Source organism: Tenrec ecaudatus, chromosome 2 (assembly GCF_050624435.1).
Source record: "Tenrec ecaudatus isolate mTenEca1 chromosome 2, mTenEca1.hap1, whole genome shotgun sequence".
Lineage (NCBI taxonomy): Eukaryota > Metazoa > Chordata > Mammalia > Afrosoricida > Tenrecidae > Tenrec > Tenrec ecaudatus.
The window spans coordinates 160,656,344-160,683,888 of record NC_134531.1 but is presented as its reverse complement, the minus strand read 5'-3'; the positions used below and the strand labels follow the sequence as shown (position 1 = coordinate 160,683,888).

General features: G+C 48.9%; 1 protein-coding gene across 1 annotated transcript; it reads left to right on the top strand.

The window, feature by feature from the left end:
* The first annotated feature begins 1,975 nt into the window (after positions 1 to 1,975).
* ATOX1 (antioxidant 1 copper chaperone) lies at positions 1,976 to 25,731 on the top strand. The gene is made up of 4 exons (XM_075541850.1): positions 1,976 to 2,293; positions 16,695 to 16,770; positions 22,478 to 22,646; positions 25,603 to 25,731. The coding sequence occupies exons 1-3, from the start codon at positions 1,991 to 1,993 to the stop codon at positions 22,600 to 22,602; spliced, it is 504 nt and encodes a 167-aa protein (XP_075397965.1). The 5' UTR covers positions 1,976 to 1,990; the 3' UTR covers positions 22,603 to 22,646; positions 25,603 to 25,731.
* Positions 25,732 to 27,545: the final 1,814 nt, after the last annotated feature.

Here is a 27,545-nt window from a genome sequence, read left to right as displayed (position 1 = left end):
TCTTATAGGACTGACACTGGATTTGTTTCTTTAGAGAACCCAGCCCCAGCCTAACCCAGATGGTAAAAGGTCAGCAATGTATACCCACCAGCCACTCCCAGGAAGAAAGCTGAGGTGACTGCACCTGTGAAGATGCACAGCTTTGGAAACCCAAAGGGGGCTGTTCTATACTTCCCTATAGGGTTGCTATGAGTCAGAGCTGACTCAGGGCAGACAGTTTTGTCTGGGTTTGGCTTTTTTTTTTGTTTGTTTGCTTTTCTACTCTCAAAAGACTTAGATGCAAAATTGTGAGGTCACTTCACAACCCCCATTTTCGAGTTGAGGCTGCTGAGGCATAAACAGGTGAAGTAATCCGTCCAAGGTCACAGGGCTGGTACACGGGAGGACTGAGACACAGACTTAGAGCTGTGTGCTTCAAGCACTGTGTTTCCCAGTCACCCGGCTGGCGGCGGGCCCTACATCCGGGACTGGGCCTGCCCAAGGATTGTGCCTCACCGTTGTTTGGTGTTCCTTGAACTTAGGCCAAGGGTGGATCCTTTAAGCTCTTCCCTAACTTGAAGTTGGCAGCTTGTTGTCACTCCCTGTTAACAATTTCAGTCCAATGAAGAGAGAGAAACCAGGCCATAATTTGAACAAGGAAAGTTTAATATAAAGAAATCTGACTGAAATGTGTCCTGTCCTTCAGAAAAACCCACTTTGATGACCAAAAACAAGCAAGCAAGTTAAGCAAGTAAGTAAGTAAATACATTAAGAAGAAATAAAAGAAATATAATGAGTGGTGGGTCGGTAGTTGCTTTAACTCATAGTGACACTACATGCAACAGAATGAAACACTGCCCAGTCCTTCCTTACCCTGACCCAAGTCGTGGCATTTTCATGTGAAAGTTGGACAATGAATAAGGAAGTCAGGAGAAGAATGGATACAATATATCAAGAGACTGTAGTCATGATCATGACTTAATGACGACCAGCTAGTAGGAAGTTTAAAAACAAAAACAAAATCACTGGCATAGAGTTGATTCCAACTCATCGTGACCCGATAGGGCAGAGTAGAATTGCCTCTGTAGGTTTCCCAGGCTGGAGTAGAGAGCCTCATCTTTCTCCCTGGAGCCCCTAATGGTTTGGAACATCTGACCTTGTTGTGAGCAGCCCAACATGTACACAGTATGTCACCAAAGCTCCTTAGTAAGAAGAGAACTCTCTGGAATACAGGACTTGAAGATATAGAGTCTTGGAAGCTCACGGGGCAGTTCTACACTTCCCTGGATGGCAGTGAGCTTGCGTTTTGAGCCCCTGCCCCTGCAATCACCCAGAGACGACCCCCACCCCCAACCCCTCCTGTAGGACTGAGCTAGAGTTCTCAAGAACAATCTTCCATCAACACTCCGCTGAGCTGAGAAAAGGCTCCCACGGAAACACCCCTGTCCCTCCCTCTTCCCGAAGTTGAGAGCCAAACTGAGAAGCACAACGGTGGCTCATTGGACAGCAGAGCCCTCCAGAGCTGGGAGACCTCCGATCTTTAAGCTCAAGCTCTCCCTCGCCCTCCTCTCCCCTTCCCTCCCCGGATTTGGGGATTCTTTCTTGATGCTCCCATGAGCTCCCTGGTTCCCAGGTGACATCCTTTAACACCGAGGACCACCGTCCCTTCTGGGCTGCCTTTCCCCCAGAGCGCCCAGCACGCGCGCTCGTGCTGCTGTAAGAGTTGGCTGTAAGAGTCCCTGAAGGAGATTGTCTTTTGTGAGCTGTTGGGGAGGGGCGTGTCTGTCCAACAAGGTCTCTACCCTTCCCTGGGGTTCCCCCGCTAAAGCAGGACATGGCACCTAGCAACCGAACCGAGCCGCACAGCGATCGCTGCGTAGATAGAACTGGCCGCGTGGGTTTCTGAAACGGAGGCGCCGGTAGTTCCGAACTGCTGACCTTTTGCTTTGCAGCCCAACGCGTAACCCACTACGCCGCCAGCGCTCCCCTGACAGTGGGCGTAGCTCCAAACATGGCCGGGAGCAGAAGGGGAGGAGCCCGGCGTCCCCGACCCGCTTTAACCTGCAGTGCCCGGGTGTCGGATGTCCGGGACCCGCCCGCCAGGAAGGGGCTGTCCAGGGGCGGCCCGCGCCCAGAGGCCCGCCCCGGGCCCGGCAGAGAACGGGGGCGGGTCCTAGCGGGTGCCCGCCCACGAGGGGCGGGCCTGGGGGCGGGGCCGGGTTCCTCTTCCCGACGCGCGCGCACTGGTAGACCGATCCCCTACCCGCCACCGGCCGCCGGAGGATCGCCGCCGTCACCACCGTCGGTCATGCCGGTAAGTGGCCGAGCCGCCGGCGCCCTGCGCAAACGCGCGCCTCCCGCCGTCGCCGCAGCCACGGCGTTGCTCTTAAGGGGCTCGGGACGTGGCCTGCGCTGCTATTGTCCCGATTCTCACTCGTCCCCTAGTTCCTGGACCACCCCTCCTGGACCACCCCTCCTGGGCCCTCCCCCCGCCCCCCACCCGAAAGATCCTACGCGAAAGGAGTTTTACCCTAGGAGCCGGCCTTCTGAACGTGGGAGCTGTGGGGCCTCCGGCGATCACAACCCCAACCCTTAATTGCATGAAGGGGTAACTGAGGCTCAGGGCGCAAATTGGTTCCCCAGGAGTACACAGGAAGTTGATGGCGGGGTAGGCCGGGGACCCGCAGCTCTCTGCTTTCCATCTGGATACTCCTGCCCGGGGATCTGGCCTGAAAGAAGGACGGGGGCGGCTCTGAACATAAAGGTTGCCAAACTGCTCCCCCTTCCCACTCTGCGCTAACAGCCGCCCAGGTCCGCGCTGGAGGGGACGGAACGAGACCTTGATTCCAACCGGTCCCTTTCTGAACCTCAGCCCCGGAGCCCCGCAGACTCAGGGACCCGCCCAGCGCTGCCAGGTAGTGGAGTTTGGAGAGCAATGAGCAGATCTAAGCCATTCCTGCGGCTCACTCAGGCTTGGCTTCGTTTTTTTGTTGTTTGTGTAGATGAGGATTTAAGTCCTTTTGTAGATAAAAACCCTAACGCGCAGGAACTTTTTTTAAGAGGTTGTCTTGGGAGTGGCGCCAGGTTGAAGCCCCTTCTCCAGGCAGCAGCCTCTTGCAACCTGCCTCCAGTGGAGTGCCTGGACTAGCAGGCACATCTGCTTAGGAGGAAGCTCTGATCCCAATCACCCCAGAGATCCTGGTTGGGGTGGGGCGCAGTTTAGTAGCATTTCCCCCAGGCTGCCTGGTTCATGACTGCTACAAGTGGATGTTAGTGGTATCCACAGATGCCTTGTGTCTAAGCAGCCTGTCTTTGGGGAACTGACAGGTGAGCCAGAATCCCCCCCTGGGAAGAGCCACAAACATCTCCAATGTCACTTCCCTTGGGTCTTGCCAAGTTCCTTGAGACAAATCCTCAGACAACACAGAGTATGGACAAAGCACAGGATAAAATCTGCCCCTGCCAGCTCAGCAAATCCACCTGTGGCTCAGCAGGAAGTCACAGGCTTACCTGTGGGGGTACAGTGAGGGGAAGGGCAGTTCTCTCTTTGCTTCTGGGGTTCTGACAAACAGAAGCAGATGATTGGAGAGGAGAGGGCACCTGACACCTCATTTCAAGATGAACAGCCAAAGAAGAAAAGAGGGTATTGAGTCAGGGTCTACGGTCACAACGGGAAGGGGAAGAATGTGTCTCCTGAGAGATTTCTGAGACAGACTTGGGAGCACAGGTTTTGGAATCCCAGGAACCTTGGGGGAAGGGGGAAATCTGCCTTTACTTGCTATCTGAGTGCCCCTCCTTGCCTTGGCTTCTTCCTCTGTCAAGTGGGAACTATAGGACTGGTAGGTTTCCTGGAGGATAGTCACACACTATGGACCTACCTAGACCTAAGACAAACAGAGTAGAACAATGCCAGGAAGATTTCAGCACCATGTGAACAAGGACCGAGTAGTTCAAGGTATGGAGATTACCTGAGGTGGCTTCAAAATGTTCATGGTGTATTAGAGCTTAAATTCCGAGCACTCGGTTTCTGGTGCTGGCGAAGACTATTGAAAACGCCATGGACTGCCAAAAGAACAAACAAATCTCCCTTGGTAGAAGTATAGCCAGAATACTCTTCAGAGACAAGGATGGCAAGATGCCGTCTCACATCCTTTAGACATGTTGTCAGGAGAGACCAGTCCCTGGAAAATGACGTCATGCTTGGTAAAGAAGAGGGGCAGTGAAAAAGAGGAAGGCCCTTGATATGATGGTTTGATAGAATGCCTCTAACGATGAGCCCACACTTGAGGACAAACAATTGAGAGGAAGGAGCTGGACTGGCCAGTGTTCTGTGGCACATAGAGTCGCTATGAGCCAGAACCAACTCCATGGCCCCTAAAACAACATCAGGTGTAGAAAGCTGCGATTTACAGGAGACATTCAAACCTCAAGTTGCAACAATAAAAGATTCTGTGGCATAATATTGAATGATACAGGGAAGCCTCCAAAGATGGAAAGAATACATATAAGCCAGAATATGTAAAGACTAGTATGTGAGCAAGAACAAATGGTATCGGAGGGAGAAGTCCAAGCTGCACTGAAAGCATTAGTCAAAAATAAGCTTTCAGGAATTGAAGGAATACCATTTGAAACGTTTCAACAAGCTAATGACACACTGGGTGCACACACTCATCTGTGCCAGGAAACGAGGAAGACACCTATCTGGCCAACCTACTGGAAGAGATCCCTACTTGTACCCATTCCACAGAAAAGTGACCCAACAGATTTCTCAAATTATAGAACAGTACCATTGATACCACATGCAAGTAAAATTTTGCTGACGATCATCCAACACTGGTTGCAGCTGTACATTGACACGGAGCTCCCAAAAGTGCAGGCTAGATTCAGAAGAGTTGAAACAAGGGATATCACCCTTGATGTCAGATCTTGGCTGAAAGCAGAGAACACCAGAAAGGTGTTTACTTTAGCTTTATTGACTATTCAGCGGCATTCAACTGTGGATCATAACAAACAATGAGTAGTCCTGAGAAGAATAGAAAATCCAGAACACTTAATTGTGCTCATGTGGAACCTGTACATAGATCAAGAGACAGTTGTGCAAATCGAATGAGGGGATACCAAATGGGTTAAAATGGAAAAAGGTGTGGGTCAGAGACTGCCAAAAGGACAAACTGATTTGTTGTGGCAGAAGTACAGCCCGAATGCTCTTTAGATGTAAGCATGGCGAGACATCATCTCATGTTCTTTGGACATGTTGTCAGGAGAGACCAATCCCTAGAGAAGGACATCTTGCTTGGTAAAATGGAAGGTCATTGAAAGAGAGGAAGGCTCTTGTGTTAGGCCAGGTAAACTAAAGAAACAAATTCATAAGCACACCTATGTGCATAAAAGAGTTTTATATAAAGGGTAATTGCCCGTTAAGAAAGCATCCCTCCCCCAATACAATAGCACCTCGCCCTGCTAAACAGCCATTGCAGGATACCCATCTTCCCGACATGATCACTGAAGACAGCCGTGTGTGTAAGCAAATGTGGTGAAGAAAGCTGATGGTGCCCGGCTATCAAAAAAAGATATAGCGTCTGGGGTCTTAAAGGCTTGAAGGCAAATAAGCGGCCATCTAGCTCAGAAGCAACAAAGCCCACAGAGAAGAAGCACACGGCCTAAGCGAATACAAGGTGTTGAATGGACCATGTAGCAGATACAAAGGAACAAAAACAATCATTGTGTGATCACCTTCCTCACATAATTGCTGAAGACGAAAGTGTGCATAAGCAAGTGTGGTGAAGAAGGCTGATGGTGCCCGGCTACTGAGAGATATAGCGTCTGGGGACTTAAAGGCTTGAAAGCAAACAAGCGGCCATCTAGCCCAGAAGCAACCGAGCCCACACAGAAGCAGCACACCAACATAGGTGACCATGAAGGACAGAGGAGACCAGGTCTCCAACAACAAAGATGGGGTGGTGGTGAGAATCACATCACCGTGAAAGAGGGGGAGTGCATGATGGGGACCCAATGCCCACCTGTAGACAGCTGGACACCCCTTCCAGAGGGGTAGTGAGGAGGAGATGGGCCACTCAGGGTTCAGTGTAGCAACAATGAAACTCAAAACCTTCCTCTAGTTCCTGAACGCTTCCTCCCCTCCCAATCATCATGACCCCAATTCTACCTTGCCTTGCGGACCTGGTTATACCAGAGGATGTACAGCGGTGCAGTGGAGATCTGGAGGCACAGGGAATCTAGGACAGACGAACCCCTCAACACCAGCGGTGGGAGTGGCGACACCAGGAGGGAAGGGCATGTAGAAAGGGAGAACCGATCTCGGAGATCTATGTGTAACTTCCTCTCTGGGAGATTGGCAAGGGGGAGGCGGGTGAGGGGAGACGCCGGGAAGTGTAAGATAAGATATAATAATTATTTATAAACTATCAAGGGACAGGGGTGGGATCGGGGAGGGAGGGGGGTGGGGGGAAAAAAGGGAAACCGAGCTGATTCTAGGAACCCAAGTGGAAGGTGAATTATGAGAATGACGAGTGCAACGAATGTATAAGGGTGCTTTGCTCAATTGATGTATGTACAGATTGTGATAAGAGCCTTATGAGCCCCAATAAAAAGATTTAAAAAAAAAAAAAAGAAAGAAAAGAAAGCATCCCAACCCAGTCCAGTCCAATCTAAGCTCATAAGTCCTGATATTATTCCAGATGTCCGATACCAATCCATAAAGTCCTCCCCAGACTCATGAAACACATGCAATGACACCAAATGCAGGATGATCACTGGCCAGTGGGTAGAAAGTCTTTGGATCCAAAGGCATTGTAAACATCTCAGCACTGTCAGAGGTCTTCACGTGGCTTCTCCAATTTCCAGGGCTGCACCAGGGTAGGTCCATGTGGCTTCTCAGGGATGTCTCCCAGGGAGTCAGCAAAGAGAGAAATATCTCCCACCTCCAAGGAAGAAAATACAAGGGTTCTCAGACATCTCAGGAGAAGGCCATGCCCAAACAGAGGCCTCATTGGTTATATCTTGATTGACAGGCCGGACTCTACCCCTTCACTTGTAATCCTCTCAAATTGACACCAGATTATGTCATTTCCAGAGCCCTCAATGAGCCAGATTGGGCTTCAGTATAAAGACAATTGTGAGGATGATGCAGGACCTGGTGATGTTACTGTCTGCTGTATGTATGGTCACTGAGTCACTATGAACAGGAAGCAACTAGATGGCGATAGCAACCATGTGGTTTATAGAGAAAGCCCTAAATCCGTTGTGACCTCCCACATCGATTCAGCCTCCATTAAATTCTTTCTGGCAGTTAACCAACAATAGGAACAGCCTTGCCTTCAGGCAGAGTATGTTTGAAAGAGATAACTACCACACCCCAAGGTAGTCCAGGGAGGGGCAGTCTTCCCTCCGGGACTGGCCTGAGTCTGCCCTGATGGAATTTGGAGTAGGAGGGTCCACATGATTGAGTCATGTCCTGACTACATTGGTCAGAGGGCCCCAAACTAGTCTTGTAGGCTTGTCTACCTAGAAAAAAGGGAAAAACTCACTGCCATATAATTGATTCCCACTTGTAGTAACCCTACAACATGGAATAAAATTGTGCCTGTGGATTTCCAAGATTATAAATGTTTACAGGGGTGGAAAGCCTCATCTTTCCCCTTTGGAGCGAGGAGTGGTTTCAAACTGCTGGCCTCGTGGTTAACAGCTCAGTATGTAACCCTCAACACTCCAGCAGGCCCCCAATTTAGAATAGTGTGTGCACAGTCCCACTTGCAACCGTGATTAACTGATCCTGCTTTTGTGACCGTCACCTTGTACTCTGCGTCCCAGTAAGCGGCCAGGTGACTGTGAATCCTTGACACCATCTTGGCCTCATGCTGGTGGTTCCTTTATCTGGATGAGAGTGCTTCGTCTTTGCCCTGTGGAAGACTTAATCAGTGTCTCCATAGGTTATATTTGAAATTTGGGGTCTTTTTTCTCCCCTGAGACAATGTTAAAATTGAATGAAAAAGAATGGAATTTTTTTCTATGAACTTTTCGAAGCCCCCCAACCCTGGGGTAACAGTTCAGATCCTGCCCCTCACCAAACCAGTCATCTAACCTCAGAATTCCAGCCCTTCATATGTAAAAGGTTAGTAATGATGCCAACCTTTTTGTTCAGAAACTGGCCTGTGTGTCGCAATAACTTAAGTCAATTTTGACTGTGTTTCCTTCTTTCATAACTCTGCCAAGTGTTTAGGTCTGATGGGGAAGGAAGTTGGAGGGATTTTGAAGTGTGATTCTTTCATTTAAGTTTTATGTGCTTTTTAATTTATGTAGTACATCATATTCAGAGAAGGGCATATGGCCCTGCAGGGCCTGTCTTGTCAAAACAGTGATGGCACTGTGAACAACTCCCCATGTTGTCCTTTGTCCTTTTCTTTCCCACTTAACACGGCCCAGGCCGATTCATAGTCTTCAAAGTCTTTTCCTTGGCTGTGAAAGCCATTTCCCTTTTTCTTCATAATAATGGTGCCCTAGAATATTTATATTTATGAGATTGACCAACTTTACTGATCATGTCTTCCAATTTTACCCATGTTTTGAGGTGTTTGAGAGACTCATTGTCTTTCAAGCATGCATAATAATCCATTGTGTGTATGGACCAGTTTGTTTATCCATTCCGCTACAGATCATTAAAAAAAAATTTTGTTGTTTCCATCTTTTTGCTGTTATAGGAATTGCTGCAGTATACATTGGTATGCATACCTCTGTTCTCACCTTGTTCTTTTTTCTTTAGGGTTCATACCCAGTAGGGAAATAGGTATTTGAATTTGCATTTGTTTATGGAAGCACCACGCTGTTTTCCATAGTGGCCGTACAGTTCTGCCATCCCACCAGCAATGTGTGAGCGCTCCAATCTCTCTTCATCACCTCCAGCACGAGATTTTCTTTCATGTTATTCTGAGTGTTAGTGTGTTGTGGTGTGGTAGGTAGGGGTTATGGCAGCCAGCTACTCCTGGGTATGGAGTCAAACCTTTCAATCAAGTCTCAGCCTGATGACCCCTTGATATCTGTGTTAGTCTGTGTTGACTAGAGAAACAAATTCTTAGACACTCGTATGTGTGTAAGAAAGAATGTCATATCATAGAGCAATTGTACGTTAAGAAAACATCCCAACCAGGCCAGATCAAGTCCATAAGTCCGCTATTAGCGCATTGGTCATTACTAGTCCATAAATTGCTCTTTTCACTCACTCGACCATGGATTGACGCCAAATGCAGGAAGATCACAGGCCACTGGGTGGAAAATCTTGTGGATCCAGTGGTGGTGGAAGCATCTCAGCGCTGGTGTGGGTCTCCTCATGACTCCTCCAGCTCCATGGCTCTGGCTCTTTCAGTGTAGCTCCATGTGACTTGTTAACAGGAATGTCTCATAGGGAGTGTATCTGGCCTCCTGTGAGCTATTAATCTCCATTGTGCCTCTAAATGAGGTCCTCAAGCATCGACCTGATCGACAGGCTAAACTCCACCCCTACACTCATAATAGTCTCAAGTTGACACCAGGTTATGTAACTACCACAATGTCATAAGTTTTTTCTATTAGAGCAAGATGAATAGAGATGATCACTTTGTGCCAAATCACTTTCCTCCTCACTGGGACTTCATTGAGATTCTGTCTGCTTCTGGGGGTGGCCCCATGTGAGCCCCCATCTCTGAGAGCTATCCGCACCATGTGATGTCCCCACCAACTTTGGATCCAATGATCGGTGTGATCTTTCTGTTTCTTGGTTCACCATGCTGCAACACTGACACGCAGCTGCATGAGTCTAAAGTTGGACTTACAGACTCGCGTTGGGCTTACAGACTTGAGGTGGCCTAGACTACGATGGCTTCTTGTTCTATACTTACCCCTTGGTGTAAAGCTCTTTCTTATACATAGATGAGCTTCACTGGATTTGTTTCTCTGACAACCTGGCTTAGCACAGGTCGTAGATCATTGTTTTAATTTGTATTTCTCTTATGGCTAAAGAATGTAAGCATTTCTTCATATGATTGTTGGCTGTGATGTCTATTCATGTGTTGGGCCCACTTTTGATTGAGTCATTTATATTTTTCTTCTTATGGTGTTGTAATTTTCTATAGAATTTTTAATTTAATCTTTTGTGTCATTGTCACATGTTTTCCCCCCAATCTCTGTGTTCCTTTATACTCTCCTGATGAAGTTTTTTTGTGCATAAATGTAGTTTTAGAAGGTCTTAGTTCTTTGTTTTGTCTTCTGTAGTGTGGGTGTTTTCCAGTATGTTTGTCCCTATTTTTTCACTGATAATCCCTGTGCTCCTAGAGTTTATATTTAGTGTGAAGCGTGGGTCCTGTTTCATTTTTTGCAGGTGGCAATCTAGTTTTTCCTGCACCCAGTATGGAAGTAGTTGTCCCTTCCCCACTAAATGTGTTTTGGTCCTTTATTAAAGGTCAGGTATCTGTAGGTGCTTGGCTGTATTTCTGGGCTCAATAATTGTGAGGATTAAGAAAGATCATGTATGTAAAGTGTTTCTGACAGTGACACATGGTGAGCACATTCATCTTCATATGACCAACCAATCCCCAACCTAGTCAAGGACTGATGACTGTCTTGGGTATTTGAGGAAAGAATTCCTCTCTGGGAGAGGCTTGACAGAGTGTCCCTAATCCATATTGGCCCGTCCACATCTGAGATTCTGTTAAAGAATTAGACAGCTTCCTGGCCTTTTCCAGGATGAAACTGAGGGCCTGAGGGGACTGAAACTGCTCAAAGTCACATATTCAGTGGTGGATCTGGTCTTGAGGCCCTCCTGTGAAGAAAGGGTACTCTGCCCCTGACACAGATCGTCCACCACCTGCAGCTATATTTTTTGTAATTCAGCGGTAGGGGAAGGGGACACTGCCTGACTTTGCCACCCAGAAGCCACCTCCTGGCATCTATTAAAGATGAAAGGAGACGTACCCACCCCCTGTAATCAGCAGTAGCAACCCTGAGCTATCTATTGACTTTTGGTCCAGGAGCAACAAAGAGTGTCTGTTCTCTGCCCCTTAAACGAGCTGTTTGCCCTCTGAGAGCCCCTGCGAAGAAGTGTCAGGACTTGGGGGTGGTGGGGTTCAGTTCCACAGCCAGCTGGAGCTCTGCACTGATTGGGCCACAGGACGCGGGCAGCTGGGTTAACCCGGAGAGCCTGGGCTTCCTTCTGTAGAGAACGGGACAAATAGCTTCCTGTCCAGATGCTGCATGGAAACTAACTTAGATGCTGTGCACGTGACTTTGCTTGTGTGCTGCAGTGATAAAGTGTACGACAAAGTAGGGGCTTTTAAGCACAGAATCTATTTTTTCACACTTCTTGAGGCCAAACATCCAAATCAGGGTCTTGATCATATTGGTTCCTTCTTTGGGCCTTTCTCCTGGTCTCTGGTATCTTCCAACAATTTTTCCCCGTGTGTGTGTGTGTGTGTGTGTGTGTCTGTGTGTGCGCGCGCGCGCGTGCACTTCTTGCCTTTGTTTAGGATAACACACAGCCATGGCTAGACTCAGGCTCAGACACCTTGGAGGACTCATGGTCGGCCTGGAAAACTCTGCAACAGGAAGGTCTCCAAGAGTCCAAATCCACAGGACGACAACTGCTACCTCTGCAGGACCTCATTAACACAGCAGAAGAAGACCTCTAGTTACCAACCACACCTTTAAAAAAATGTTAAGGGCTTTATTGACTTATAATATACATGTCATAGAATTCAATAGTTTAAGCATATTAAAAACAGTTGTGGGCTCATCACCACAATCAATTTTAAAACATTTTCTTGTACTTAGTGTTAGCTTCCCGCTCCTGCCGTGACCCCCAAGGAACTCTGAATCTGCTTACTGCCTGTATAAATTTAGCAATCGTGGATTTCATACAAAGAAAAACAGACAAAAACCAAAAGCAGAACAAAAGAAACAATTTTAAAAACCCAACAACAATAACAAAGTAAAACCTCAATTGAAAAGAAAGCAGAAAACAATTAAAAAACTAGAACAAATTCAGAATGGGCCAGAAGAAGAACAGATGATAAGGCATTACATTGTAACCTGACGCTGTCTGCGTTAGTCCTCTTGCCCATGCACTGTCTGAGAGCAAGGCTACTCCGGTCCCCCGTCGATGATCAGAGGGGATTCAGAGGAGGCTTACTGACTCAACAGATGGATTTGGGGCATCACTGTCACCCATAGCAAACTAGGTGCTCAGAATTTAAGGTCCAGTGCTGTTCCTTCCTCCACTCTTGACTTTAATTATTTATAATTCTTGGGTCACATGGGCTGACGGTATTCTACCCTTGTAGACTTAGCTCATACCTTACTTAGATGGCTGCTTGTTTTAAGACAAGCCTTTAAGGCCCCCTACAGTATTTTTTCTGATTGCCAGGCACCATCATTTTTATCTGTGTAGGGCTAGGGCTCCCAGCTTCTTTTGAAGGGACATAATCCAATCCATAATGGTAGGTATTCAATAGTTTAAAGGATCTGCCATGCCCCGAAAGCTTTGACTCAGCATCCAGGTGCAAACTATGAATGGACCTTACGTGTTGGCTAGAAACTCCAAGGCAGGATTAGCAAAATTCCTCGTCAGGGCCAGATGCTAAGTACTTAAGGCTGCATGAACCGTGCAGTCTCTGTTACAACTACTGTAAGCTGCTGGCTTCCTAATAGCCAACCTCATAAGTGCCCTTTAACAGTATGGAAATTGGTCTTCACTTTGAAAGGTTTGAAGCAGTGGTTCTCAACCTTCCTAATGCCACGACCCTTGAATACAGTTCCTCATGTGGTGGTGACCCCCAACCATAACATTATTTTCGTTGCTACTTCATAACGAATTTTGCTACTGTTTGAATCGGGTGACCCCTGTGAAAGGGTCGCTCTCTGACTCCACACTGCAGGTTCCCATCTGCTCTAGAGCAACAGCTCACGCCCATACGGGTAGGGATCGCCTGGATGCCTTGTTGGAATGAGGGTTCTGATTTTGATACTCTCGAGGGGCACCTGAGAGTCAGTATTTCCGACCAGCTCCCTCATGATGGTGATTACTGGTCATCTAAAGATAGCATGTAAAAGACCCGAGTTTAGAATACCCATGACAAATCCTCTCCAGAGGTGCTGTTACCCTTTTGGAATAGTCATCAAACTCTTTGAAGGACTTGCAGGTGTTTATCTTGGAGACAAAGAGAACTGGCCATTATAAAGCAAATGTTCCGGATTTGGCCTGCATAAAAGAAGTGACCTCCTGATCAGGGAAAATTGAACATCCCTACACTGAAACGCCAGGCTGCTTGTGCTTGGCCTCAGTTTACTCTGTGTAACAGAGTGACAATCCAGACACAAAGGTGTGTGGGGACTTGGGAAGCATTTGAGAAGCCTTTGAGGACAGTCTTTCTCAGGTATATAGTTTTTCTTCTCTACCTCCCACCCCTCACTGGGGTAAAATTTTGGAGTCCCAGGATCCCCTCCCCATCGCCCTACTTCCACCATCCAAAGAATCAAAGTTGTCAAGAGCTGGGAGAAGTGGCGTCCCAGGGGCTCCTCAGATGATGGACGTTGACCTGGGATTTTGCTTGAAGCCATCCAGCAAGATAGATTGCTACGTCCAGTATTCCCTCTGAGGTCAATGAAATCTTTTGACATGCCCAATTAAAATGTAGCCGTTGGTGTTTTTTTTTTTTTATGGGAATTGAACAAACTCATCATAATAATCCAGTGGCCAGTTTGTTCCCATTCAAACACAGTACTGGCTCTAATCTCATCTAAACTCTGTGCCCTGTGACGTCTGATCCACATGGCACCACAAAACTTGTTGGCTTCAAACAAGCAATAGGAATGCTCTTGGGCTGGCTCTTCAAGGAGCCTAGCAGTGGCCGGCCTGGACATTTCTGGCTGCAGGCCCTTTGTGTGAGCGGTCAGTGGCAGTGGTGCCACCATCTGAAGGCTGTCTGGGGCCTGAGAATCTGCTTCCAAGAAGGTTTCCTCCCACACCGGACTGGACCAGGGCTCTGGGCAGGAGACCTCAGCTCCTATGGATCTGCCTCACAACAAGGTCCCTAGAGGGTCCTGAGGACTGACACCAGTCTTCCTTGAGTGAAGGATCCAGGACAGAGAGCAATGCAGACATCGCAGCATCTCTTACCAGCTAGCCTCAGAAGTCCCCTTACCTCACTTCTTGATCGGGTCGCAGTCGAGAATGTACACAGCAGAACATAGAGCACTTCAGCTGCGTGTCCAGAGGCAGTCCAGTGGCACCGATTTCACTTTTCAACTGTGTGTCCATCTTCATCCTTGAATTGTCCTCCTCCCAGTCACATCAACTCCCTGCGCCCGCGCTTCCTTCCTGTCTGATCTCGCGAGTCGCTGTGGCCAGGTGGCCTGCTTCCTATAAAGTGAGGTGGCAGGTGGGCTCTTTCCTGTCTCTGTTCTAGATCACTGGATGAGTATCCCATATGTAAGTAGATAGTTCTTTAAAGAGTGTAATGTTCCAGGCAGCCATTCTTGGCTCGTGAAGGCAACTTATCTGGTTTTAAGAAGACCTCGGGGTATTTTTGGTTTTAGCTTTCAAGGTTATCTCAGAGTGATCATATCTGGAGTCGGGCTAGCCTCTTCAGCGAAAGTCTGGAGTTCATGGGAATGTGAAATTCTGGTTGGTGTTTTCACCACTGGGTCAAGATTTTCTACAGACTCTTTGACCAAGCAGTTCAGGCATGGTAGCTGGGCACTCCGAGTCCTCTGGTCTCCTGGCAGAGCGAGCAGCGCCTCCCAGAGGGAATAGTCGTGCAATCTAGTTCCTCCTGTTTCTGACTCTTCCACTTTCTCTGCTGCTCGCTGTCAATAGAGACCAACTGGTGCACCCTGGATGACTGCTCTGTCTTCTTTTGATCACGCAGATCAGCCGTGATACATTGTAGCATGGGACTACTTGTATTAGGTTGGGTTGGCTAGAGAAACAAATCCAGAGACACTCATGTAGGTGTAGGAGAGAGCTTTATATCAGGAAAACCTCTCAACCCTGTCCAACTCCAGTCCATAAGTTTGACACTAGCTCCTAAGCCCATCCTTAGACCCATGTACCACATGCAGAATACAGGACGATCACAGGCCAGGTGTGTGTGTGTGTGTGTGTGTGTGTGTGTGTGCACAAAGTCCATAGAAAGCCTGAAGCCTGGCAGGGCTTCGGCAGCTCTCAGGGTGGCCGGCAAGCAGGAAGGTGAAGGCAGAGAGAGAGGCTGACCTCCAGAGGTCACACCAGGTTGTCAGGCTGCGACCTGATTGACAGGCCCATATCTGATTGACAGGCCCATAAACTATACCCATATCTTCTTACTGATGCCATCTGGGCATCAAAAATGTATCACACTACCAAAGAGTAAAATGCTCATCTCATTCACCCACTTGGATAAAGGACTCATCTTTCCATTTTGCAGATACGGAAACTGAGTAAATGAAGTTAAATAACTTAGATATGGTCACATATGTAGTGAATGACGAGCTGGCACCTGAAATTGGAGTGTGGTAGTTACATATCTGTTGTCAACTTGTGAAGGGGTGGAGACTAGCTTGTCGATCCGGCCACAGCTGATGACCACATTTGGAGGCGCCATGGAGATAAATAACTCACTGGAAGCCAGATACACACATACTCTCTGCTTCGTCTTCTGCTGAAAAGACACATGGACCTATGCTAGAGCCCTGGAGCTGGAGGAGCCAGGTCAGACCCCTGCCAGCATTGAGATGCTTTCACCGCCACTGGATCCACAAGACGTTTCACCCACCAGCCTGTGACCTTCCTGCATTCAGCATCATTGCATGTGCTGCATGAGTCTGAAGAGGAATTTATAGATTGGTATCAGACATAAATGGGCTAATATTGGATTTATAGACTTGATCTTGCCTGGACTGGGATGTTTTCTCAATATACATTTTCTCTTTATATAAAGCTCTTTTTTACACACATGAATGTCTCTGAATTTGTTTCTCTAGTCAATCGATACTAACACATGGGGGGGCTCTCTGATACCCCAATAAATGACTGGTTGGTAAGAGTAGACTTGTCAGAGAGTACAGTAAGAAGCACTCAGAGATCCTCAACCAGCTGTGTCAATCATCTATTGACTGAAGAAAATGTATTAGGCATCTACTGCATGCCCGACGTTGTTCCTGCTATTGGGGATACAGCAGTGACGGGAACAAAGTGCCAGTCTTCTGGGAATCCCTGGTTTGATAAAGGTGCAGGAACTGCACTAAGTTTTCCAGGCCATTCTACGCCGTGTATACCATGCCTTGTACTGAAGGGTTATAGGGACCATCTCATTTAACACAATCATTGTGAGCTATCGAGTCCTTCTTGTTACTAGTGCCATCAAGTACATTTCTACTCGGAGTGTGGCAGGGGTTCCTTGGTGGTAATCCTAATGGAATTAGACAGAGTGGCTCTTTCTTCCATGAAGCTCCGGGTGGATTTGAACCAATAGCAGCCTCTGGTTAACAGCTAAGCAGTTAGCCTTTTGTGCCACTAGGACTCATACCTTTAGTGACCTGGTTTTATAATCTAAGAGATGGACCCTCGCCAGATATTGCCCAGTCTCTCTGCCTCACCCCAACACTTGGCCCCTGGCTGGGTTGGCTGCTGGTGGGCTGTGGGGGTCACATGTCAGGGCGTGGCTCATAATCCCCCTTTTTGTCTGTTTCAGAAGCACGTGTTCTCCGTGGACATGACCTGTGAGGGCTGCTCTAACGCGGTCAGTCGAGTCCTCAACAAACTGGGAGGTCAGTGAGCAGCTCTCACCTGGGGGCAGGCTGGTGTAAGCCTCAGATGCCTGCAGGCTGGGGGCCGGAGAGGCTGTAGTGTAATCTGGTAGTACCAGGCATAATAAATATCATCAATGTCACTGAATTGTGCACTTACACATCGTGTCTGTGGCACGTGTTCTGTTGAACAGACTTCACCGCAATACAATAAGTATTGGGCACTTAGCCAAGCACTCTTTTGGGGGTCACATCATTTAATCCCCACCACAACCTTTTTTTTCCCCTAAGCGTTTTCCTGTGAATCTTGAAGGTACACAGAGCCCATCAGTTTTCTACTCCACAGTCCGTACACTTTCATTTCATTTCTTGGCTCTTTTTGGTTTTTGAATTACTATTTTTATTGTGCATGGGGAAGGGGGTTATTAGATCCCACACCATCAACTCTGCATCTACCAGTTCAAAACATTCACCAAGCACACTGCCACCCCCCCAGCTCCACCCCCACTCACCTGTATTCTATCCCACCCCCTCCCCTCTGTCTTCTCTTCTCCCTCTTAAGGACCTCCATCCTCCCTGTCCTATGCTTCAGCTTCCCAGACTGGCCTTCCCTCCCCTAGGAACCTCCAGAGTCTGTTCCCTGTGGGATACAAGTCTTTGTGTTTTTGTAGTCTCTTACAGTATTTGTCTTTTTGTAATTAACTAACTCTACTGAGCCTATTGTTCTCCAGGTCACATTTTATTTCATTTCATTGATATATTGTAACATCCCTTATCCCACTTCCTCCCTCCTCCCTCTGTTTACGGTTTCCATTCCTCCCTCCTTCCTTACTTTTCTGAACTTGGCTCAGGGATAGATGCTACTCTTTTGAGCTTAGATGGCTGATTATTATTATAAAGTGGGGGTAGCTTCCTGGCGTTACTGTCTCCCTTGTAAGCCTGTCAATTATTTTCCTGGAACTTGAGACATGGAGTGAGCTCCCTTCCAGACCTGAAGGGCGACTCAGGGCCATCTCGATCCACCCAGTAGCCGGGCATTTTCAGGGTCCTTCTACAGGACCCTCCAGGGAGGTTTTGGACTACGTCTGTTTTATACAGACAGGAACTGAAGGTCAGAGACGGTAAGCAACTTGCCTGGGATCACATGGGGCCAACCAGTCAAGCTTCCGAGCCCTGGCCATGCGAGTTACTCTGCAGGCTGTCTCTAATGTGTCGTTTTCCTTAGATGGCACATTTGAGCATAACATTTGTCATTTTCCATGATGGCTTTCTAAATGGCAGTATTAAAAATTTAAAAAGACCCTTTGAAACTGACAACAGCAACTGAAAAGATTAGGGAGGAACCTTAGGGGTCTCTAAGTGTGTTAACAAGAAGGGACAACTCAGAGAAAGTATTCGAGGATGGCCACACAACTTGAAGCAGCCACCAGTGCCACCGAATCCCCATGTAGGACAGTAGGGTTGGTGGTATATTCTCCACAACAGCAAAATAGGAGGGGTATCCCCCAAACACCGGAAAAAGCTCCACTGGGAGGAGCTCTCAAAGTACACATTTTTCCTGCTACCGAGCATCAAGCAACAATTTGCTCTGACTTAGTGCACCCAGTGGTGTCCCTCAAAACGTCCTCCCCGGTCACAATTTTTTATAAAAGCAGTTTCACTCGAACCTCGTTTTGGAGGATTGAAGCAAACAACCTACGGCTGTGGAATTTTGTTTCCTGCTTGGGGAAAATGCTGCAGAAACTGTTGTGATGTTGAACACAGCTTACAAGGACAGCACTATGGGAAATACTCAAGTGTATGAGTGCTTTTCTCATTTCAAAAAAAGGTGAACTGTCAATTGATGACAAACCTCATTCTGAATGTTTGTCAAATTCCTGAACAACGAAAATATCGACTCAGTGCATTTGGAGCTCTTTCCACCAGGTCGGACTGTTAATCAGGTTTTCTATTTGGAGCTTCTGAAGATTGCGTAGCAGTGTGTAACAAAAGAGGCCTGATTTGTGGCAGGCGGGGGACTGGTTTTGCCCCCACAACAATCCACGTGCTCACACAGCCATCTCAGTGTGCCACTTCCTGGCAAAAACCAGCATGCCTATCTTGCCTCACGCACCTGACCTTACTCTGTGCGGCTTCTTTTTGTTCCTGCGAATGCAAAGGACATTGATTTGATGACATAGAAGAGGTGAAGGAGAAACCGACAGAGGTGCTGTCAGCCTTCCAAATTGATGAGTTGGAAAAATGTTTCCAAGAATAGAATTGCAGATTTGACAAATGTAGTAAATGTAATGGAGAGTACTTTGAAGTTGATAAGGTTGTTTTAAAAAATTTTTAAATACAAAGAAGGGAAAAGAAAATAGATCTATGATCAGAATTAATATTTATACTATCAAATACAATTTAAATATGCTTTAAAAAATTTAAATACATAGTTCAGAAAAAATCTGGTGTTCTTTTTTTATGTACCCCCTTGTACATTTTTAGAGAAGAAAGATATTTTGCATCAATTGTGTGCAAGACTTGTAAAGTAGTTCTTTTGGACATATTTACTAATCCCTCTCCTTTCACAGCAGGAGAAACTGAGGCCCCAAGAGGACTGGGGGCTGGCCCTGGGCTCAGCGAGGTCACGCTGGAGATGGAAGCAGAGTTCTGGGGGTGCGAGGGTTGTCAGGTTTCTCTCTGAAACCTAGACAGCAGTGCTCCATCTGCCAAGGCCCTGAGTGGACAAGGGCTCGGTAGCACCCACAGCATTCCCCAGGGCTGTCTTTCCCAGCTGTGGAATAGGAGTGACCCTTGGGCGCCCAAGGGGAAGTGAGCGAGTCAGTCGGTAAGTCAGTGAGTCAGTGGCCAGCTTCTCGTTCCACCAGCTGGGATATTAACTGGAAGGACGTGAGACGGGAAAGCACCTGTCTGCTGATCTGCCCTGTGGCTGTGGACACTTCTCCTCGAGGCTTCCGCTTCCCCAGCTGTGGCTTGCGGGTGGCCTTCTCTACGGTGGGGGCCTCAGACGGAGCCTACAGAGAAGCCCTGCGGACAAAGCCGGGTTGGGTCTGCTATCACTCTGACAGCTCCAGGACATTTGCCCCAAGCCTGGTCTTCAGGGAACCCAATTTGAAAATCGTCCAGCAGATGATTCCAGAGTGCCTTCCAGCTCGATGGTGCCACCCAGAAGTTTGTTCCAAAGAAGAGGAGACACCTTTGAACCAAAGAGCTGCGAAAGTGACCCGGGACTCCTTCCCCTAGCTCTGTCCACTGCTGCACATATTCAGAGCTATGACTAAACCCTGTTATATGTGCTTAAGGCTTGCTTGCTCATGCTTTGAAATCTGCCTTGGAGCTTGGGCACGATTCTCCTGATTTGTCAGTGTGGCGCTGTGGGCAGGGATGGGGCTGCTAACCACAGGGTCGGCAGTTCAATCTAACCAGCTGCTCTGAAGGAGGATGAGGAGGCCTTAACGATTGCCGTAAGGAAACGTCCTCGGAAGCCCTGAGCAGGATCACTAGGCATTGGACTCAGCCGGCGGCAATAGTGGCCTTCCTTCAGCAGCCGGAGAAGAGGCAGAAGGGTTGGCTGAGTTGGTTAGGGTTTTACATGGGCAGTGTTGGGCCTGAGCCTGTCCAGACTAATACACAGCAGAGGTGGAAAGACCATGGTGGCTGGTCACGATCTCCTTCATCCACTGTCAGGGGAAGCCAGCCCCTAGCACATCATTACAGGTCCGGTAGGCACAATTGTACAGCGATAATAAGTAAAGATCATAGCCCCCTAATTACAGTGAGGACATACATTACAGGAAGGGGCTGTGCTATAGGTAATACAGTAATCAGAAGGGGTGGTCTAGGGACATACATGCAATAGGAAGGGGAGGGATTGGGGTTATACTTGTGACAAGATGGGCGGACCCTAGATTCAAGATGGCCACCTAACCTTGATCATCCTTGGGCGGGTTTGACCTCTCAGGCGTCTCCTACAAGGAAACAGACAACTACTATCCTTATCAGAAGGGAGTGGGCCCTATTGGTTGTGGGATAAACAGTGGTGACTGCTTACCCTGGATAGTTGATAGCTCTCAGGGAGGATAACCCCTGACCAACTTCTGATGACCTCCAAGTATAGTCATTCCCAAGCAGCTGTCTGGCATATATTTGGGGGAGACAGCTTGGGAGAAATCCTTCTATCTCCCACAGAGAAAGAAGAGGATTTCTACTCTAGAGACTCGGAAACCCAAAGGGGCAGTTCTGCTCTGATCTGCCCTGTAGGCTTGCTGTAAATCAGAATTAATTCAATGGCAGTGCGTTTGGGTCTGAGTTGTTTGTTTGTTTGGTGTTTGGGTTTGTTTGTTTGTTTGTTTTGGGTGTGTGTTATGCTATTCACTTGGAAACTGTGTCTGACTGTTCTCACAGCCCATTCTGTGACTCAGTGGCACAGAAACACTTCAAAGCCATGGACTAACATTGTGGTAGACAGCAGTTGTCCTTCAACAGGAGATTACTTCAGTGCTGTGTTATGTCCACACTGTCGGTCCGTGGAGGGAGAAGGAAGTAGCTTGTGTGCTACAATAGTAGCTCGCCGGGGCTACTTTGCCAGACCCTGAGACATCATCTGCTGCCGTTGGGGGGAAGTTTGATTATCTGTCTTCTAGGTGGGAGAAACATTGCGTGGACTGGATGCTGTTCACAAAGGCCCCCGGGGGATAGGATGTCTCCCTGTCAGCAGTTGCCTCTGAAACTCCCAGGGGCAGTTCTGCTCTGCCCTACCGGGTGGCTGTGAGTCAGCATCAGCTCCATGGCAGTGAGCTTGTTTGGTTAGGAATTGTTGTATATATAGTGTGTCTTTATTACTTTTACAGCAGGATAAAAAAGCGCTTGCGAGAACAGCCCTGGTTCACTGTGGCCCAGTGTCAGGGGAAGCCAGCCCCTAACACATCATTACAGGTCCGGTAGGCGCAATTGTACAGCAATAATAAGTAAAGATCATAGTAAAGTCATAGAGAGCATGAGCGATAGAAGTATTGAAATAAATGGAGTCAGTCAACGATTCATGGTTGCATGCTCACCTCAGCTCCACTTGATGGTCCATGTGGAGGGGGAGAGTGTTTCCTTAATGCTAGCCCAGGCTTTTTATCTTCTCTAGGGACATGTAAGTCCCCTAATCACAGGTGAGGACATACGACACAGGGTGGGGTTGTACCATAGGTAATACAGTAATGAGAAGGGGTGGTCTAGGGACATACATGCAACAGTAAGAGGAGGAATTGGGGGTATACATTTGATAAGATGGGCGTATAACTTAACTTTGGATGTCACCATCAGTTTGGGCTGTTCCCTGACTCAGTTGATAGAGATCATTATTGGTAGGGTGAGAACGCTTGGTCACAGGCCTCAAGGAGGAATGGTTCATTGTCCCTAGTAGCAGGGAGTGAGGCCTTCCATATAGTCTGGTGACTAACTACTCTCAGGAAGGATGTCTGTAAGCGTTTGACCTCTCCCCACAGCCCAGGGCCCACCTGGCTTGGTGTGGCCAGCAAGCTCAGGGTGGCGTCTGGGTTTGGAGAGGTTCTAAGGACACCCTGAGAGAAGAATGCAGTGGAGGCCGGTGATCCCTGCAGTGCCTGGTCCAGAGAGTGTTTGCTAGAGGATGGGGGAAGGGTGGCTGTCCAATGGGTTTGGAGCTGGACTCTGTTCCTCTAACTGGGCTGGTCTCTGCTTCTCCCCTCCCCTCGCGCAGGAGTTCAGGTTGATATCGACCTGCCCAACAAGAAGGTCTGCGTGGACTCGGAGCACAGCGTGGACACTCTGCTGGAGACCCTGAAGAAAACAGGGAAAACCGTGTCCTACATTGGTCCCCAGTAGCACGGGCCTGGCCCCTGACCCACAGGATGGACCAAAGAGGGCAGGTGGGTGAGGCCCCACATTTGCTGAACGAACTTGCTGCCCACACCCACAGCAGGCGGGTACCCCAGCCGTGGGGAGCTTGAGTCACACGGGAGAGTATCCAGAGATCGTTTCCACTCAGTGCCCACCTGCTTTGAACTGGTGACCTATTGCTTTTCACCTACGGCCAGTCACCAGCTTAGGCAGCCCTGGTGGCCCTGAGCCAGTAGGCAAAGCAGCGTGTGCTGTCCGCCGGGTTCCCTGTGTGGCGGGAGGGCTAGGCTAGGTCCAAAGTGTATGACCCCCAGCAGTGTGCTGACCTGTGTCCTGGGTTTCAGGCTCCTAGGTACTGACTGGGGCCAGGAAGCCAGACTCTGCCCTTCTCTGTACTTGGAAGGGCTCTCCATTCCCTGGACATTTCCTCGGCCTCTCTGGCACAGAGACAACTGTGAATCCAGGCAGGGTCTGCCCTCAGCTCTCCCAGAGCCCAGGGAGGCCAGCCTCCTTCCTCTGGCACTGAGACTGTCAATCTACTCAACACTCCCTGCCAGCGCACAGTCATCATCTCCGAATCCTCCCAGCCAAGCTTTCCCAGATGCCCCCACCCGATTGCGTGGATGGGGCAGCTGCTGTGATAGCTGTCCCTGCCCTGATGGTGCCCGCTCCATAATGGATAACAAGGCAGTCTTGGGTGAGAGCGGCCTGACCAGGGGCCCACACAGAATTGGGGCCGAGACCGGGCGAGAGGCTGAACCCACGTCTGTGATGGCTGCTGTGTCTGAGAATGGCCGCAGCTGACCGCTGGGTCACAGATTCCTCCTAAGGGTGTGTCGCCAGTGTCCCTGGACAGGGGGATGTGGCATTAAGAGCTCACAGGAATCTGTCTTCCTCTTTCCCTTTCCCTCCAGGCACACAGCCCTGGAGAGCCTGCTGGGAGCAATCGGGATGCTGGGATTCTTATTCTAGCTCCGCCTCCCCTGTGGCTTTGGACAGTCCTTACATTCCTGAGATTGGTTTTCCTCATCTGTAAAATGGGGCCGCTGACTCCGGCCTGTGTGCCTGCCGCACTGGGCGGGGCAGGAGTGGGTGACTGTGAAGTCCCTCCAAATGTGAAGGACTATCCTCCCTGGGAGTTAGACGTGCCCTGTGGTTCTGGGAGGAGGGTGAGTGGGTTGGGTGTGGGCCCCTCCTCTCCGATGCTTTGTGTCTGCCCTCCGTCCATGTCTGGCCTCCTGTCACATCGTGTTTGCTCAAAGTGCTCTGTGACCAGAAGGGGGCCCAGGGGCAAACAGCAGTAACCCGGGGCCTTGGAACCAGAGACCTTTGTCCTGGGAATAGCAGTGTGCTTTGACTGAAAAAGTGGTTGTAAACAATGTGTAGCTTAATATCCCTCCTCCCCCGAAGTCTTAATTTATTTTTAGCTGTTTGACCAGAGCCCACTGCCATCAAGTCAGTTCCCACTCATAGCAGGGGTTTCCAAGACAGCCTCCTCTTCCTCCTGAGAAGTAGCGATTGGGCCTGAACCACTGACCTTGCCGCTAGCAGCCCGCCATGCCACCAGGGCTGCTTTGTGTCACGATAGGAAGTCTCAGACTTAGCCAAGTAGTAAAACACAGCCAGACTGGACCATGGTCAAAGCACAGCCACCATCATGCTCCCTGCGGCCGACTCCCCATGCTCAAGGTTGTTTAGGCGCGTGCTAGACGGCATATGCTTTCATCTGCAGCCAGGGCAGGGCAGGCGTAGAGTCAGACACGAAGCCCTGGCTAAGGGTCGCATGGCCAGCCTCTCCCATCGACAATGACACCCAGGCGGCAGCTGACTTTGGGGGGTGCTATAGTTCATTGTGCCAGCCTGGCCCATAAACACAAGTAGGATTAACTGACGGGCAGAGGGATAAATGGCTCGGTGAGCCTCGCCTTGCTTGTTATGTGCCTCAGTTTAAAGGGGTACACTACCTGTGGGATGCCTAGTCTGTGGACTGTGTCGCTGTAAGTTGAGGTCCCTTTAGTCCACACGATTGGAATGTTCGTCTCTGGAGCTGGGGACCGACAGTTGATGACAGTTGGGGACCTGCCTTGTTGTTTGCTGCCTGGGTATATATATAGCCCAGCTCTCTCTACAGAAGGGAACTGGCACCTGGCAGCTCTCAAAACTTGAAGGACTGCTAGTGTCTCACTGCTTTATAATTTAACTGTTAATTTCTTGTATTATCTATCTGTATATTATTTAATGGTTTATTTCTAGAATTATATATCTATCTTTATAAATATATTTATATATAATTACTAGCAATCAGGTTTGTCTCTCTAGAGAACCCTGTCCAATACAGGGGGTGTATTTTAAAAGCTTCCCAGGGGCTCATTTGCTTTGGGACCAACCGCTAGAGAAGCCTGCAGTGTTATGAAGGCCCAGTAGTGACGCGGAGGTAGTTATGCACCTGCTAGTCAAAAAGGTGGCAGTCTGCGTCCATGGAGGAAAATCTGACAGTCTGCTCCCCTGACCATTACAGCTGTGGAGACCTTAGGGGGCAGTTAGTGCCCCGTGTCCTACAGGGTTGCTCTGGGTCTGAATGCGCTCAGCAGCACACACCAGCCACATTGTTATGGAGCCACCTGGAGAATCTGGCTGGAGGCAAATCTGATTGCTCGGGACTTTGTGCATTACCTCCCCCACATAAACCCAGTCGTCCAGTTCTCTGCGTATCCCAGCAGCCCTGGGAGCTTCCAGGCGGAGGACCCCACAGGAGTTGGCTTAGCCAGGTGACTGGGCTCCAGCCAGCCTGAGCATAGCAGACTAGAGATTTGGTGGGAGAAGTGCCTGAGACTGCCCAATGGGATTCAAATCAGACTCTGGAGCCTCGGCTCGCCTCCTCTCCACCCCTCCCCAACTGTTATTGGAACCTTTACTGTCTTTGTGATGTCTCCATGTGCACAGCAGATGGCGCCTTTGTTCCACCTAACTTTTCATCTCTGCTAGGTTGGCTGATCCTGTCCTGGCTTCCAGAAAGACCCAGCAGCCCTGCTCAGTGATGAGTTCCAGTGGAGACCCTCACTCGCCCGATGCTCCCTTGCTTCCATGCAATAAAGCCACGCTGCTCTTATTGAAGGTGTGGTCCGCCGCGTTGTCTGTGTGTCTCTCCTCACACGAAGGGCCGGTTTTGCAGTGCTGTGCTTGAGTGAGTGGACATTTCAGGAGCCCCTGACTTGGCAGTAGCAGGCCTGGACTCAGTTTCCATGTCTGTCTGGCAGCCTCTCACTGTGTGACCTATAGCAGTCCTTTCCCTCTCTGTGCTTCATGTTGCCTCCCCTGTCCAGTGAAGGACCCGGCCGAGCAGTGATTGCCTTTCTGTACACGGCGGTCAGCCGCCGTCCTGGCACATCGAGGGACCGCTCACATGCTGCACTTGGCCGTCGTGAGTCAGAATCCACTCTAGGCCACTAGAGCAGGGGCTGGGGCCAGTTCCCTGAGGTGTTTGGAATAGAGGAAACCGGCCTCTCACAACCGAAGGGTCTGTGGGCGCAACTGTACGGCGATAATATATAAAGATTATAGTGAGGTCATAGAGCATAGGAGATAAGAGAGTAAAATAAACGAGTCAGACACATTTCATGGTAGCATGCTCACCTCGGCCCCTCTTAATGGTCCACGTGGAGGTAGAAGAAAAGAGAGAGCGCTTTATTAACTTGGGTTATTTATCAGTAGCCACAAGACATGCATATTCAGTAGTTACATATGCCACAAGGTGGGTGGTAACTTCAGTAAGGTCCCTAAGCTCACAGGTGAGGAACCCTAATACCTGAATTGGGGCGGGGGAAGGTATGAGGGGGGCTGGGAGGAGATAGCAAAAGAGATAGCATCAACCATGCGCTCACTTTACGGCAGCATGTGGCTGTTAGGGAGACTGTGAGAATGAGCCTTAAGCAGGATGATGGACTTGGACATTACCTCTAACTTTCCAAAGTGGAGGCTTTCCTACCGTGGAATACCAGCTTTCCGGATTCCCTGTGTTATAAGTTAGGGAATATAGTATTAGTCATATTGGCCATGCTGTTGGTTTCTCACAGGAAAGAATCCTGTTTCCAATTGTGTTCCCCACCCCCACCCCCATTTGACCCCTTCTGAGAATTTGCATTCCCACCCCAGACACATTGCTTCAGAATTTACATTGCAATAAGTCTCCCAAAGCCTCAGCAAAGGCTTGAATTGGAAGGGACCAGTTTGAAGCCCGGGAGAGCAGACAGGGGGGGACAGAGTGCTGGGTTATGATCCAGTCCCAGCCACTTGGATGGCCATGTAACCTCTGCACCCCCACGTGTACAGGGAGGTGACGGCAGCACCACAAGTGCTGGTTCTGGGGTTTCAGGGAGGGGTGAGGCTGTTTTGCCAGGTGGCAATCACCCCAAAACAGAAGCCATCCCTTCGGGTCGCTGAGAACATACACAACAGATCCACCGACTCAAGTTTTTAGACATTTAAGTCAGCATCATTGATTTCAGCCTTGGAGTTGTGGGAGGATTCTCACCTCACCTTCCTTTTCTGAGTTGTTCCTCCGGCATTAACATTCGCTTCCTAGCTTATCTTTCAAGCTGTTGTCAATTTGATCTGGTGGTGACCTGGTGGGCTGCAGTTCAAAACCACCCGTCACTGTGTGAGGTCTTGGAAATCTACAGGGGCATGTCTTCCCTGTCTTACACACGGTCCCTGTGAGTCAGCACCGACTGGATGGCGCTTAGTTTGACTTGAGAGAAGGCTCTAAAAGTACGTAATGTTCCAAGTGAACATTCTTCACTCGTTAAGCTGTAGTATTTAATTTTAAGAAGACTTCAGAAGATATTTTTGTTGAATGTTTAAGATTATATTAGAGCAATCATTTCAGGGGTTCACGCAGTCCCCAGGGCCCCAGAAGGTCTGGAATCCAT